General features: G+C 38.9%; 2 protein-coding genes across 3 annotated transcripts in view; one reads left to right on the forward strand and one right to left on the reverse strand.

The window, feature by feature from the left end:
- Window positions 1-1,569: 1,569 nt before the first annotated feature.
- txndc5 (thioredoxin domain containing 5) lies at window positions 1,570-9,960 on the forward strand. Its single transcript, XM_079447355.1, has 10 exons — window positions 1,570-1,893; window positions 3,534-3,686; window positions 3,891-3,996; window positions 4,099-4,195; window positions 4,915-5,030; window positions 5,265-5,351; window positions 5,491-5,640; window positions 6,730-6,812; window positions 7,938-8,067; window positions 8,329-9,960. The coding sequence occupies exons 1-10, from the start codon at window positions 1,706-1,708 to the stop codon at window positions 8,449-8,451; spliced, it is 1,233 nt and encodes a 410-aa protein (XP_079303481.1). The 5' UTR covers window positions 1,570-1,705; the 3' UTR covers window positions 8,452-9,960.
- bmp6 (bone morphogenetic protein 6) overlaps window positions 9,800-13,000 on the reverse strand; it is a 33,632-nt gene continuing 30,431 nt past the window's right edge. The window contains exons 5-8 of one of the 2 annotated variants that reach the window (XR_013786140.1): window positions 12,801-12,877; window positions 12,561-12,671; window positions 12,306-12,410; window positions 11,663-11,724 (exon numbers count right to left, since the gene is read on the reverse strand). Coding sequence is in view for 1 of the 2 variants with exons in the window: in XM_079447354.1 (XP_079303480.1) it covers window positions 11,575-11,724; window positions 12,561-12,671; window positions 12,801-12,877 (338 nt within the window). In the remaining variant the exon portion in view is untranslated. Of the gene's footprint in view, window positions 11,725-12,305; window positions 12,411-12,560; window positions 12,672-12,800; window positions 12,878-13,000 lie in introns of both variants that reach the window. The other variant, XM_079447354.1, reaches the window with a different exon arrangement.

Below are 13,000 nucleotides of genomic sequence, written 5' to 3' on the forward strand. Positions count from 1 at the left end.
CAACTAGAAGAAAAATAGACACACACTACTTCACAGAATAACTGTATAGAATAAAAGCGGAACGGAGTTTGCAACAAGAAAGAGTTTAGACAGTGCTTCCTTTATGCTTTAGATTAGCTTGAAAATGAAAGAAAAAAAGCACACTAACCCTCTTCTCTCAACAGGTAGTGGTCTAGCTTTTGTTGATACTAGTAACATGATTTCTGATCTGGCTACATCATTAAAGTGTAGGTTCTGTATGCACTCTTCTCCTTTCCAATGTTACAGTTTCACAGTGTTCTAAAACTGTCTCGTGCAGTGCTGCCGTAGAAGTCATCCATAAAAAAGGCATCATGAGTACGCATGTATGCTGTACTTCTGGGAACAGTTTTTGTGTTAATAAAGTGCCTGATGCTTACAATACTTAATTCTTGTAACAACGCTTTGGTGCACAGTTGCCATGCAAGTCATGCAGTGTGAACAAGACTACCAAACCGGTTGTCTAGACACAGGTGTTGATCTTTCAAGAATTCCTGTATCCAGAATGCCAGACAGGAGAGGAAAACTGATAATTCCAGCAGATTTCCTGCAGAATTCTGGCTAGAGATTACATTCTCAGCGGAAGAGATCGCATAAAACTCCAATACATTACTGATAGCCATAGCAACCTCTCAGTGGCGTGACCGTCCATTCCAGATGAAAACCTGCCCGAGATTGTTTCCATAACGACTGGCTGCGTGAGGTGCTGGATTTTCCCACGGTGGCTTTTATAGCCGCTTGTCAGTATCCGTTCATGGCTAACGGTCATTTCCTCCATCCTTTAAAAAGGCACCTACATTTCCTTTGTACAAAAACATTTATGTTACGATTTTATTTTATTGCACAGCTTTAGATTTTTTTTGTTTTCCTCCATGTGCAAAACAATCGGTAGCAAACTGACATCTTTCTCAGTATGTTGATGAATGTTTTCAAGGATATCCTGCAGTACGATGTTGTGGAGCACTGAATTTAGATCACGTAAACACACATTTGGCAACATTAAACACTATTCAACACACTTGGCTTTGAATATCAACCACAGCAATAATGTATGATTATGTATAAACTATGTCTTGGTGAAATTCAACTGACAGTTGTGGTTGTATTCTGTTAGCATGACTGTCTGTTGCTTTAGCACTTTTTGTCTCTTGCATACTTCATTAACCAATGTGTTACAGTATTGTCAATCATTATAGAACATATTTAAAAAGAAGTACACATTTTATTAATAATAATTTATTATTAAATACAAATGAGAGTTATTGAACCCTGAAACTCACTTAAAGGTGAATTTAAAGTATTTATTTCTTAATAGAAACTCTAATCCCACTAGTCCTATCATATGCCTTCATTCATAATTATACTTTTTTAGCGTGTAGTATGTAGATTTAGTAACGACTATTTCAAACGATTCTCTGAAAAAAGTTTTGTCCACAAAAAAAGTCAAACGCGTATTAACCACGTACGGCGTGGCTCTTATGGGGCTCCGTACAGCGGTGCCCCGGACGTACAGCATTGGCATTGAAGAGTGCGCATGCGCAATCCACAGATCTACACATCATAGGGCGTGACGTCACAGCGCGGGTCAGAACTGCAGCGGGAGTGCAGATGTTTTAAAGATCAACGCTGTTAGCTAGCGGCTCACACTCATTTAAACTCAAAGCGTTACTCACGCAATCGCTGCATCATGGGCCGCTCGCTCGTGAACGCGACGCCGATTTTAATGGGTTTTATTTATTTGGCGTTGTTATTTACTGGGATTGCTTGTGAAAATGACACGGACGAGGACGAGCACGCCAAGCACACGTACACGGTGGAGATGTTCAACAATGCCGTGTCAACCGCTGCACACTTCGTCATGTTCTTCGCGCCCTGGTAAAAGAAACTCACTCATTAAACCTTTTCGTTACATTCATATCAATGATATGGGGCCTGCATTGCGAGGATCGAGTTGCTGGGATGTTTGACGTGACCGGAATGCCGTTAGACACCGTTAGGAACTCTGCGAAAATGGCATATAAAGTTATAATCCCCTATTAATAACGCATCCTAATCTGAAGAAGTGATATATAACTTCTTGTCTAGTGATTTCAAGCGACGACGATGAACTTCGCTATAGACTTTGTTCCTGCACCGCTGCACGTGAGTTTCAGCGTTACGTTACGTGGCAGATCATGACCAGCCAGGATACAACGTTAACTCAAACCTGCACTTCCTCCTGAACTCCCTGATACAGAAAAACTTGATCAAAACCACTTTTGCGTTATGCAATGCTGGTACCTTGGTATTAATTGAAGCACCTTACGTCACCGGTGCTTTTCAATTTGATAGGTCGACGGCAGCATACCATGATCTAGTAGTGATGCACTAAAAAAGTATATTGTTTACCTGTACTGATTTTAATGAGCAGCATTTACAGTTAAATAGATCACCGCTATACTCATATTTTACAATTTAGAAATGTTCATAAACACCCCTGCATTGTGAAACTGCTTGTGATGTTGTGCTGCCTCATCAAATCACGTTAAGTTACAACATACAGGCAAACATTTCAGCATACAAATATTTTTGCAACTGTTTATTATTCACTGTTATCAGTTAGTTTTTTCCTTTTGGTTGTACTGTGTTGTATGTTGTATTTAGATGTGTAAAACGATTACTCATGATCATTGATTTGCACAATAGTGCGACTGCGTGCAATTTAATACGCCGTCAGTATTCTTGATGACATATTAGCATGATTTCTCTGAATTCACAGTAGATTTCTTTAAATCATTAAGTTTAGAATTACTGACTGTAAAAACTGATAAAGACCTGTTTCTTATTGTATAGTGTATTGTAAAAGACTCATTTATTTATTTATATAGCGCTTTTTAAAATCTTCGTTGTTACATAGCAGCTGTACAAGAAAACATTGACTATATGGAAAACATATAAGGTTATGCAAATCAAAACACAGGTCAAATATCAGACAGACTGTAAATTCCTATATGCACTTTTAAACCATACAAAAACATTCTAGCAGCCCCCCCAAACAGTGCAAAAGAGTATGCAAACGGTGGCGAGGAACCCAAAACTCCATTGGAGGATGAAAACAAACCTCAGAGGGAAACCAGGCCTAACCAGGGGATTCCAGTTCCCCTCTGGCAAAAGCTGCAGCCTCTGCACAAGCTCGACAGTGCTTGCATAACAAGGCAAAATAAAAACAATTTAAGATTATCGTTAATAATCTAATAGCGTCTGAAATGTTGTAGTGAAGACGTGGCAAGTCGCCGCATCTTTCTTTATCCAGCTCTATCATCACAGCTTTTGTCAGGTCTGGGCATGGTGCGCTTTTCCCCAAAACTTGCTAAACATTTCTCAAACTTTATGCTTTTTATGAATTACCTTTAAATAAATCTGTAACTGGATACATAACTCATCTTAATGTGCATCTTTTGATCATGTGGTGAAGTTCTATGTTAAGTAAAACTAACTATGTCATTAAAGTGTTTTATTGTGTTTGCTGTGTGCAGGTGTGGTCACTGTCAGAGACTTCAAGGGACGTGGAATGAGCTGGCAGATAAATACAACAGTATGGAATCTCCACCAGCATATGTTGTGAAGGTCGACTGCACCAAAGACACCAAATTTTGCTCCAGTGAACACGGGATCCGTGGATATCCCACGTAAGTATTACTGTGTGCCGTTATACATCATGTACTCAACACAATCATACTTGTATACTGATAAAAGAACATAAACAGCCATTATCATCTGACAGTCATGTGCTTCAAGATGGTTTGATGACTCATTAACCGACTTGAATTTTGCTTAAGGTGTGTGCAGTTGTCCATTACCTCTCACCGTGTGTGTGTGTGTGTGTTTTATAGTCTCAAGCTGTTTAAACCCGAGCAGGAGGCTGTGAAGTATCAGGGTCCCAGAGATCTGCAGTCCCTGGAGAACTGGATGCTGAAAACCCTGCAGGAGGAACCTGAAGTACGATTAGAAATATCATATTCTGCTTTTTAACATTGTTAGGTGAGGTGTAATTCTAGTACGGCGCAGTGTGAAACAAGTGTATTTGTTATTCCACTCCAGGAGCCTCAGAGTGAACCTGAGCCCCCGAAAATCCCTGAACCCAAACAGGGCCTGTATGAACTCACAGCCACAAACTTCAAATCACACATATCTAAAGGTACCAGCCATTAATACATGTTTAGAGGCTGTTCGAAATCACACACTTGCTTTGAATAAATCTTTATTGTGTCCTGCTATTGCAACTGTCGATATCCCACTTATCAAATACTATTGACAATGCGTATATTGTAGATTGATGGTTGCCTGTGAAACTTACTGTATGAACAATATATTAATCTATATTTGACATAAAATATAGTCAAATAAATTCTTATTAAATATACAAGTATATCTTATTTGTCTAGCTTTCCCCAGTGTGTACTGTGTAAAGATGGTTAAATTAATTGAAGCCGTTTTTATGTGACTTTAGTGGTTCGAGTCATTATGGCTGCTCTACATCCTATTAAAGGGAGAGTTCACCTTCAAAATGAAAATGTTGTCAATATTTACACGCCCTATTGTCTTTTCAAACCTGTGTGACCCTCTTTCTTCTGCAAAACACAAAAGATGATACTCTTAAAAATGTGGGGAACAGAAAACCGTTGGTCCCCATGTGTCCATGCAATCAATGGAACTCAATGGGGACCAACGGTTTTCTGTTACCATCATTCCTCAAAGTATCATCTTTTGTGTTTTGCAGAAGAAAGACAATCACACAGGTTTAAAATTACGACAGGTTGAGTAAACGGTGACCGTTTTCATTTTGAAGGTCAACCATCATTGACCTGTTCATTCACTCATACATGAAATTTATACACATGTTATTGTCTTCTTCAGGTTCTCACTTTGTGAAGTTTTATGCACCTTGGTGCGGTCACTGCAAAGCAATGGCTTCTACGTGGGAACAGCTGGCCACCAGCTTTGAGCATTCAGACACTGTCAAAATCAGCAAGGTGAGAGAATATCCTAGAGCAACACAAAGGTCTGCAGGAAGTCACCTGCTTATTTGTTTTAGTTAATGAAAAAAGCGAAATTGTCCTCAACGTAGTGTCATTTTTTTGTTGCGTATAGAATTATGTAATGCATGTTGTAATTGTCCAATTTCTTCTTTCATTTTTGGTGACTGTTCATAATATATCGTAAAGTAGTACTGTATGTTGACCAATGCTTTCTGTTCATTGCTTAAGGTGGATTGTACGCAGCACTATGAGGCGTGTTCAGATAACCAGGTGCGCGGTTACCCCACACTTCTGTTCTTCACTGATGGAGAAAAGGTAGGAACGCCTTTCCCTTTTAGAGTGATGCTTGTTGTTTTGCTGGTTTTGTATATTATAAATGCGCTTGCGTGAATCTGTGACCGGCTAAACCTTTCTAACTGTAAGCGTAATGGAAAGCTGTTCGCATCGTTTACAGATAGATCAGTACAGAGGGAAGCGTGATCTGGACTCATTCAAAGAGTATGTGGAAAATCAAGTCAAAGCTGCCGAATCTAAAGATGAACCGGCGGTAGAAGAGGAGCACGCTCATGAAATCCCTCCCAGCGCCGAGCCGGAGAAAGAAGAGGTGTGTGTCTTATGAGACATTAGAGGTTATGTTTGTAATGTTCTGCTCGGCACTAGAGAGATTTGATGTTTGAAGATGCAAGCAGCAAACCCAGAACTCTAGACACATGTGCGTATTTTAACCGAGGTTGTAATTATGGGCAGAGCAGCTATTTCCTCCTGCTGATGCAAATATGCACACGGGTTGGTGGGCCGGCGTGAGGTTTGTGGGCGGGGACTTAAGGAACTGTTAATTTGTCTTGTTAATTGTATTTCCTGTGTTTTCTTTAAGTTAGATTAACATGGGTTATCATAAAGACTCATCATAAAGTTTACTGTACTATGAAACTACTGTAACTTTCAGATAGAGTCTTAAATAAGCATTTTATTCCAATTTTGCACCAAAACAAAGTTCCAGACTGTCTTACAGATGATCTGGTGTCGTAATTAGAAGTGTTAAGGCTTTTTTGCACCCTTTAAGAGACATTTATAAGAATGTATTCATGTATGAATATTGTTACGGTTGAGTTGAAGTTAAATTTAGAAAACAAAATGTTTTAACTTGATATTTGTAGTTCTCTTTATCGTTCCTGGTTTAATGGCACCATTCAAGTAAAAGAACCATTCAAGTAAACTGTGGTCAAATCTATGCAGCCTTATGAAGTTTTTGCCACAAAACCGTAACTAACATTTTAAGTGCACCTCAGGCAAAGAAATTCAAGTACAATATGTATGATGTGACCCCTGTATGAGGAAACGCAGTTAATTATAAATGGAAAAGGTAGGAAAGGAAGGTAATTGCTAAATGCCTTCACAACATTATTAGTTGACCTTGCTCTTAAATATTATTCAGTATTGGCCATCTAATTAATTGAAGCCATTTAAAGCAAGTGAGATGTATTTAATGTTAAGCAGGATATGATCACTTGTAGGGTGGGCGGGGGGTGGGCTCCCTGGGGTTTATTCTGTGAGCCGTCCCTATTTCTAACATTGTGCTATACAATCAACTCAGTCACTGTGCTTAACATGAAACGCAGAACACTAGTGTTAATTGTGTAGTAACTTTGCTGGTTCTTAAACACCGGTGATCATGTTGTTTTTTCCCTTTCAGTCTAATGTTGTGATTCTGACTGAAAGCAACTTTGACGAGACTGTCGCCAAAGGTCTTGCCTTCATCAAGTTTTATGCCCCATGGTAAGTGTTCATACAGTTCCACAGGCTGGGTGATGTGTCAAATGTTTTTCATAGATCAACAATCATTTTGTTATCGTTACTGTTTTATAGGTTTATTAGATTGTTATTTTTGCTGTGTTTTTTTCTCAAACACTGTGCATGTAGGCTGCTGGTTTGATTACCGGCAAACGTATTATTATTAATTCAAAGTAATAACAGACACAATGTGGAACACTACTTTATTGTTTTTTTAAACCGGTAAACAAAATAAAACAAGCAGTGAAACTCTTGTGCTTTTATGCCGAATATCTCACTCTTGGCATGCTGCTTGGTCCATTCAATGGAGAACAGGAACTGCAGAGAAGGACCATGTTAAGGACAACAGTTTTGCTCTAATGCTTCATATGATAGTCATCTGGTGCGAATATGTATTTTTCTGTGTCTTTGGTGTGTTAGAAGTTGCCCGTGCATGTTTTAGACATGTCAAATTTAAAATACTTAAGTGTTGGAATAAAATGTATCTAATATCTAAAAGCAAATTCGCGTCATGGGAGGGGCTTCTGCTGCCTGCTCACGGCTCTACTAGAGCAAGCTCCTGATTGGTTAACACGGCACGAATTTTCAGCAAAGTTCCCATTTTTCAGCTCAATTGGCGCTGCCGCATTTGCGCGAATTGCACCAAAAGTAGGTCATCACGTCTTTACTTTGACTTAACATGTAAATAACTTTCGCGTAACGCTTCATTCGCGCTTGGTGTGAACACACTATAAGACTGCCCGTATATATGTATACGCAAGTAAGGTGGGCGTACCTGTCTGTACAATTGCTTTGGAACCTGATGTTCCAAATATGGAAAGAGGTGTCACATTTCCGTCACATGCTTGCAGTATTCGACCAATCACTACACACTGGTTAATTGGCCAATCGTATCGCTCTGAAAACCAAGGTGTGCTGAGCTTTGTAAAAAATCTGCACGTTTCAGAAAGTCAGGGAAAAGAGGAGATACATGGCATAACATCTAAAACAGAATCTGCTCTATCACTTCCTTTGACCATCTTGAGCACTTAATGTCTGATGAGAATGACCGGATTGGCCGAACTCTTCCTCTGTTGGTCACTGAATCACACGATGTGTTATGTGTTTAAGGTGTGGTCACTGTAAGAATCTGGCCCCTACCTGGGAGGATCTGGCGAAGAAAGAGTTTCCTGGTCTGACTGATGTGAAGGTTGCTAAAGTGGACTGCACTGTAGAGCGAACGCTATGCAACAGATTCTCAGTGAGTCACGATCAAACTGTACTTTGGTGAAATTAGTTTTTTCTAATCTGAAATGAAATGATGCAAAGTAACCAATTTAAAAAATCTGGCCAAAATGAGTCATACTAAAAGGTAACATTATTCCTGCTTATTCAAACAGCATTTGGGCTTAAAGTCGGTTTCCTAATATTGTAGAAAGCGGTTTAAGTTCTGCATTTTTGTGGTTTTATCATGGCACAACACAATCTAAAGGATTGAAATGTAAATGCTTGATCTCTGTAGGTGCGTGGATACCCAACACTCCTGATGTTCAGAGCAGGCCAGCAGGGGGAGGAGCATAACGGTGGCCGTGATTTAGAGAGCCTGCACAGTTTCATCATGAAGCAAGCCAGAGATGAGCTCTAATTCTGCCCTCGTTCTTCATTTCAATCTTCATCTTCACTACAAGTCAAACCTCTTTACATAAAATCTACTGTTAAATGTTCTTCTTTTCTTCAGTTCTAATGGAAGGGCATTCTTTTCTGCTTATCGCTTAAAGGGATAGTTCACCCAAAAATGAAAATTCTAGATCTGTCTGGTTATAAGCATTCTTCCAAATATATTTGTATCCTTCTGTGTTCAACAGAACAAAGACATTTATACACATTTGGAAGAACTCGAAGGTGATGACAGAATTTTTATTTTTGGGTGAAGAAACTCTCTAAGGAAATGTGAACATACGCAATTTTGTTTTCATAACGGACCAGACTTTAAAATGATAGAACCACACTGCTGATAGTTTTCTCCTTTTCTTAAAGAACGATCCATCAGCCATTTAAGAGACATTTTGTTTTAAGGGCATTCAGGTTTTATGTTTAGTATCAAGGAAATGAGACCTCAGGAACACCATGTACGATGCAGAGAGAGGCGTTTCATATCTTACAAACAGCACTTTTGTCTTTGTGGATAGATTTCTTTTCTCCTTCATGTTAAAACTGATTTGTTGGTCTTATCTGGTTAAGCTGGTCTCATGATGTAGTGTTTATGTGGTTGGCCAGCGAGTCTCTCAGTTTAACCATCTGACAAGTGCCCCGAATCCTCGAAAACCTTCAAACCAAGCCAATATAACCAGCTCAGTGGCCACCTAAGACCAGCAAACCACTTCGGGCTGGTTTAAGATGTTTTTTCCCCAGCTGGAATGCCAGTGCTTCCCTACGATTTGATCCGATTCGTCCTCAAAAAGTCCTTAGTCCCTTTTGAAGGTATACAGTATGAATGAGATTACAAAGTGTTTCAAACATATTCCCAACATTGTCAATATATAATGCACATGTTTTTATTTGAATGTCATATTTACGGTTACTTTAGTTACGGTCGAGAAAAGCGAACACTAGTTACGGTACGGTGAAATCTGTCCTTTAGAAAAATGTATATGACAAAAATGGGGGCTTTTGTTTTGTCCCTGATGTGTTTATGCTGTACATCATATTGTTTCTTTTGATCCGATTTGCCTTTTTAGGTTTGCATTCTCATTCTTTGTCTCACTAATTCAGTGTTGACTGCTTTCATATGCAGTCAATGACATTTCAATAATACTTTACTGATTACAACACTACACATATGTGACGATTTTGTTTATGTGCACGGATGACCTCGAGTGGTTTCATTGATTTAAACACATGTTATGTTGTTTTTCAAATATTCCTCACACGGAGATGTTTGTTTTTCTTGTGCTGGATCTTAAAGAGAAGCAATCAGAGAACCCACATATTTTCAGTAAAATCTTTATGGGAAGCACATGGTCAAAGGAGACCTCAGTGTGGAATCGCAGTATTTTTGTTGCGTGTGAATAGGGGGAACACGCACTAATGGGGGGTTTTGTACAAAAAGGCACTTGTAACAAATCGAATAATAAAATGTCTTTTTTCAAAAATAGCAGTTTAGTTTTGTTTTCATTACTCTTGTTATATGTCTCTGTGTTATATAGAGAAGATACAATAAATAAGCTGTAAAATGTACAAAAGTATTTACATACATATGTCTAAACACGAAAGACATGTAAACAGCAGTTTACCAGAGGTATGTAATAGCATTAAGAATATCAGAATATAAAATTGATTCATTACAAACTCACTGCAAGATTGTAAGCTCGAAAGTTAGCAACTGATGCCAATAGAAAAAAATATACAAACTTTTCATCGTGACAATGCACTTCTGTTGCTTACAATACAGCGTTTCATTTGGTAATTTATTTTGGCCAAAGAATACACACAGAACGGTTTGGTTCTGTCTTTTTTAGAACTGGTTCTTGTTTCCCAACCCTATATATGATGCTGACTACAAACCAGGGTAAAATATATCATTTCTACACTTAAAATACACATATAGAGCTCATTCAGAAAGAGCCTTGTACCTTTAAAAATCCTCACAGGGAATAAATGACAGAAACGTCCAGCTGCATAGTAAAAGTCACAAACAATAAATACAGACGAGATGGCTGGAAAGTCCAAGGCCTGTGTGAGGCTGCTGGTGCAGTATACGGCGCTTTCCGTAGCTCTCACTTGTCCTGTAAGTCGTGTGAGGTGCAGGTGTGCTGCAGGGAAATTATAGATCTGTGGCAACCGACAGCATCATAAAACAGTTCCATCCTCAGAGCGGCAGCATAATGCTTTCATTCTTTGGGTTGCGTTAAAGTGGACAACCACTCATTCTGACACGCCCATGTAAACCACAGGTAGTGTAGAGCAAATATTGGAAAACCTAAAATAATTTCATTTTGTTGAAACCCAAAAACAGTCCTGTGGGTTCAAGTGAGTTTAGGGATCCGTGGAAATCCACAAACAGGAAAAAAGGTTTCTGCTCTTCCGGTTGGCTGTTTAAGATGTTGCAGTTAAACACAGACTTGTCACTTTTTGTGGGTTTTAGAAGGCATCAGGGAAATTTCCTGTCTATAGGTTCCATATATCGGGTTGGCGGTCTCTAGTGTGTTCATATGTGAACTGGCCATATATACTGTGTGTGTGAAAACAAAAGAGGGAGAAGCAGCACATTTGTTTAATCCACACATTTTACTTTAGACCGGGTCTCTCTCTCTCTCTCTCTCTCTCTCTCTCTCTCTCTGAATGTTTCTTTTCTTATAAACATATATTTTAAGTTTCTTTGTCCCTGTATCTGATATCATGTTCTTTGACTACAAATTCCATTAGATGAAATACTAGGTGACCACCAAGTCTGCATGTTCTCTATAGCACGCAAGGGGACAGTATGCATACTGCACTTTACAAAAAAAAGTTTTGGACCGTTTTGCTTATTTTTCTTTCTTTTGTGCCTCCTCGGCTCCAATGGCCTCATAGAAGAGTGTCCATCCGATGCATACTTCAGAATCTAGGAGGAAGCATTGAACCATCTTTGGTATTTCTCACAGTTTTTTTAATGCTGAGGATTGTATCATCATATTGCATACTTGGATCTTTGTTAGTAGGGATAGATGGAAGTAGACATATTCGGTCTCTGTGCAGCGGTTGGGCAGGAGAGTACATGACTCCTGTGTCAGTGACAGCCGCATGTACGCACCACCATGTTCTTGTATTTTTTCAGAATGACATTGGAGTTGTCATCATAGTAGAGCACAGAGATTGCATGCAGTTTTTTAGGGGCGCAGCACGGCTTCGGGACATTCTCAGGATTCATCAGGTGCACCTACAAAGAGAAGCGAGTAAAAATAAAAAGAATCTTATAAAGAAATGAGAGGATGTGCATTACAGTGATTGTATTCTGGCTAAAGGGTGTTCTTCTTCACTGTACTGTATGGCTTTTTGCTTATCTGAAGAAATAATGTGATTTACAAAACTGCAACATTATCAACATATTTTACTCATTATGATCACAACATGTAATCATTGTTTCTATTTGGACTATTCTAGATTTGAAATGTAGAATCTTGCCTTTGAAATCTATATTTAGTATGAAAAGCACTTTATAAATGAAAGTGAATTCAATAAAAAAACTAAATGTTTATTAAACAGATAAAGGGGTCATATGGCGCGACTACGTGTTTTTCTGTGTCTTTGGTGTGTTATAAGTTGCCCATGCCTGTATTGGACACGTAACATTGCAAAAATTAAAGTGTCGGAACAAAAGATGCGTTCTATCTAAAAGCGAATGCTCACCCAGACCTGCCTGAAACGCCTCGTGTAACCACACCCCCACAAATCTACCTCAGTTTGTGGTATGATTTGACTAAGACCGCCCAAATGTCTACGCAAGTAAGGTGGGCGTACCTTTCAGTACAATTGCTTTGGAACCAGATGTTCCAAATATGGTAAGAGGCGTTACATTTCCGTCACACGCTTGCAGTACTCGACCAATCACTACGCACTGGTTAACTGGCCAAGAGAGGCGGGGCAAAGAGGAAATACAATTGAATTACATCTAAAACAAACGGTAATATTCGTTTTAGCCGTGTCATATGACTCCTTTAAATAAAGAAAAACTTGCTATGTTGGGCTTGAGGTTCAAACTATAATATAACTCACCAGTGTCTGTACTATAGCATGATTAGTAGCATTCATATGGGCATTTAGGGGAAAAGAGCATTCTCCATCACAGTAGTTTGCTGCGTAGCCCTCAGGAGCAATAATCCAGTCCTGAAAAAAATGCTTACAGATGTTAAATAAATCTTCAAATAAACCCAGTAGTGATCATATCTTGGTTTTATTCTATAGCATTCTCTATGGATTAGTCAGGTGATGACAGTTTATGTCCATTATCTTTACCTGCCAGCCCAGTTCTCTGAAGCTGACGTATAGTTCATGTCTTCTGCAGGCAGTCTTCTGATCGCTGCTGTTATAATCTGAAATTCAGAGCGAAGACAGACATGAGAGACATTAACGTGTGCTACAGTACATGGAAAATAAAAAATTACAAAACAGAATACAAAAAAAGCACAAATATAAAATGTTATTTAGTTTAGTGT

This window comes from Barbatula barbatula, assembly GCF_947034865.1.
Source record: "Barbatula barbatula genome assembly, chromosome: 23".
Taxonomy (NCBI): Eukaryota; Metazoa; Chordata; class Actinopteri; order Cypriniformes; family Nemacheilidae; genus Barbatula; species Barbatula barbatula.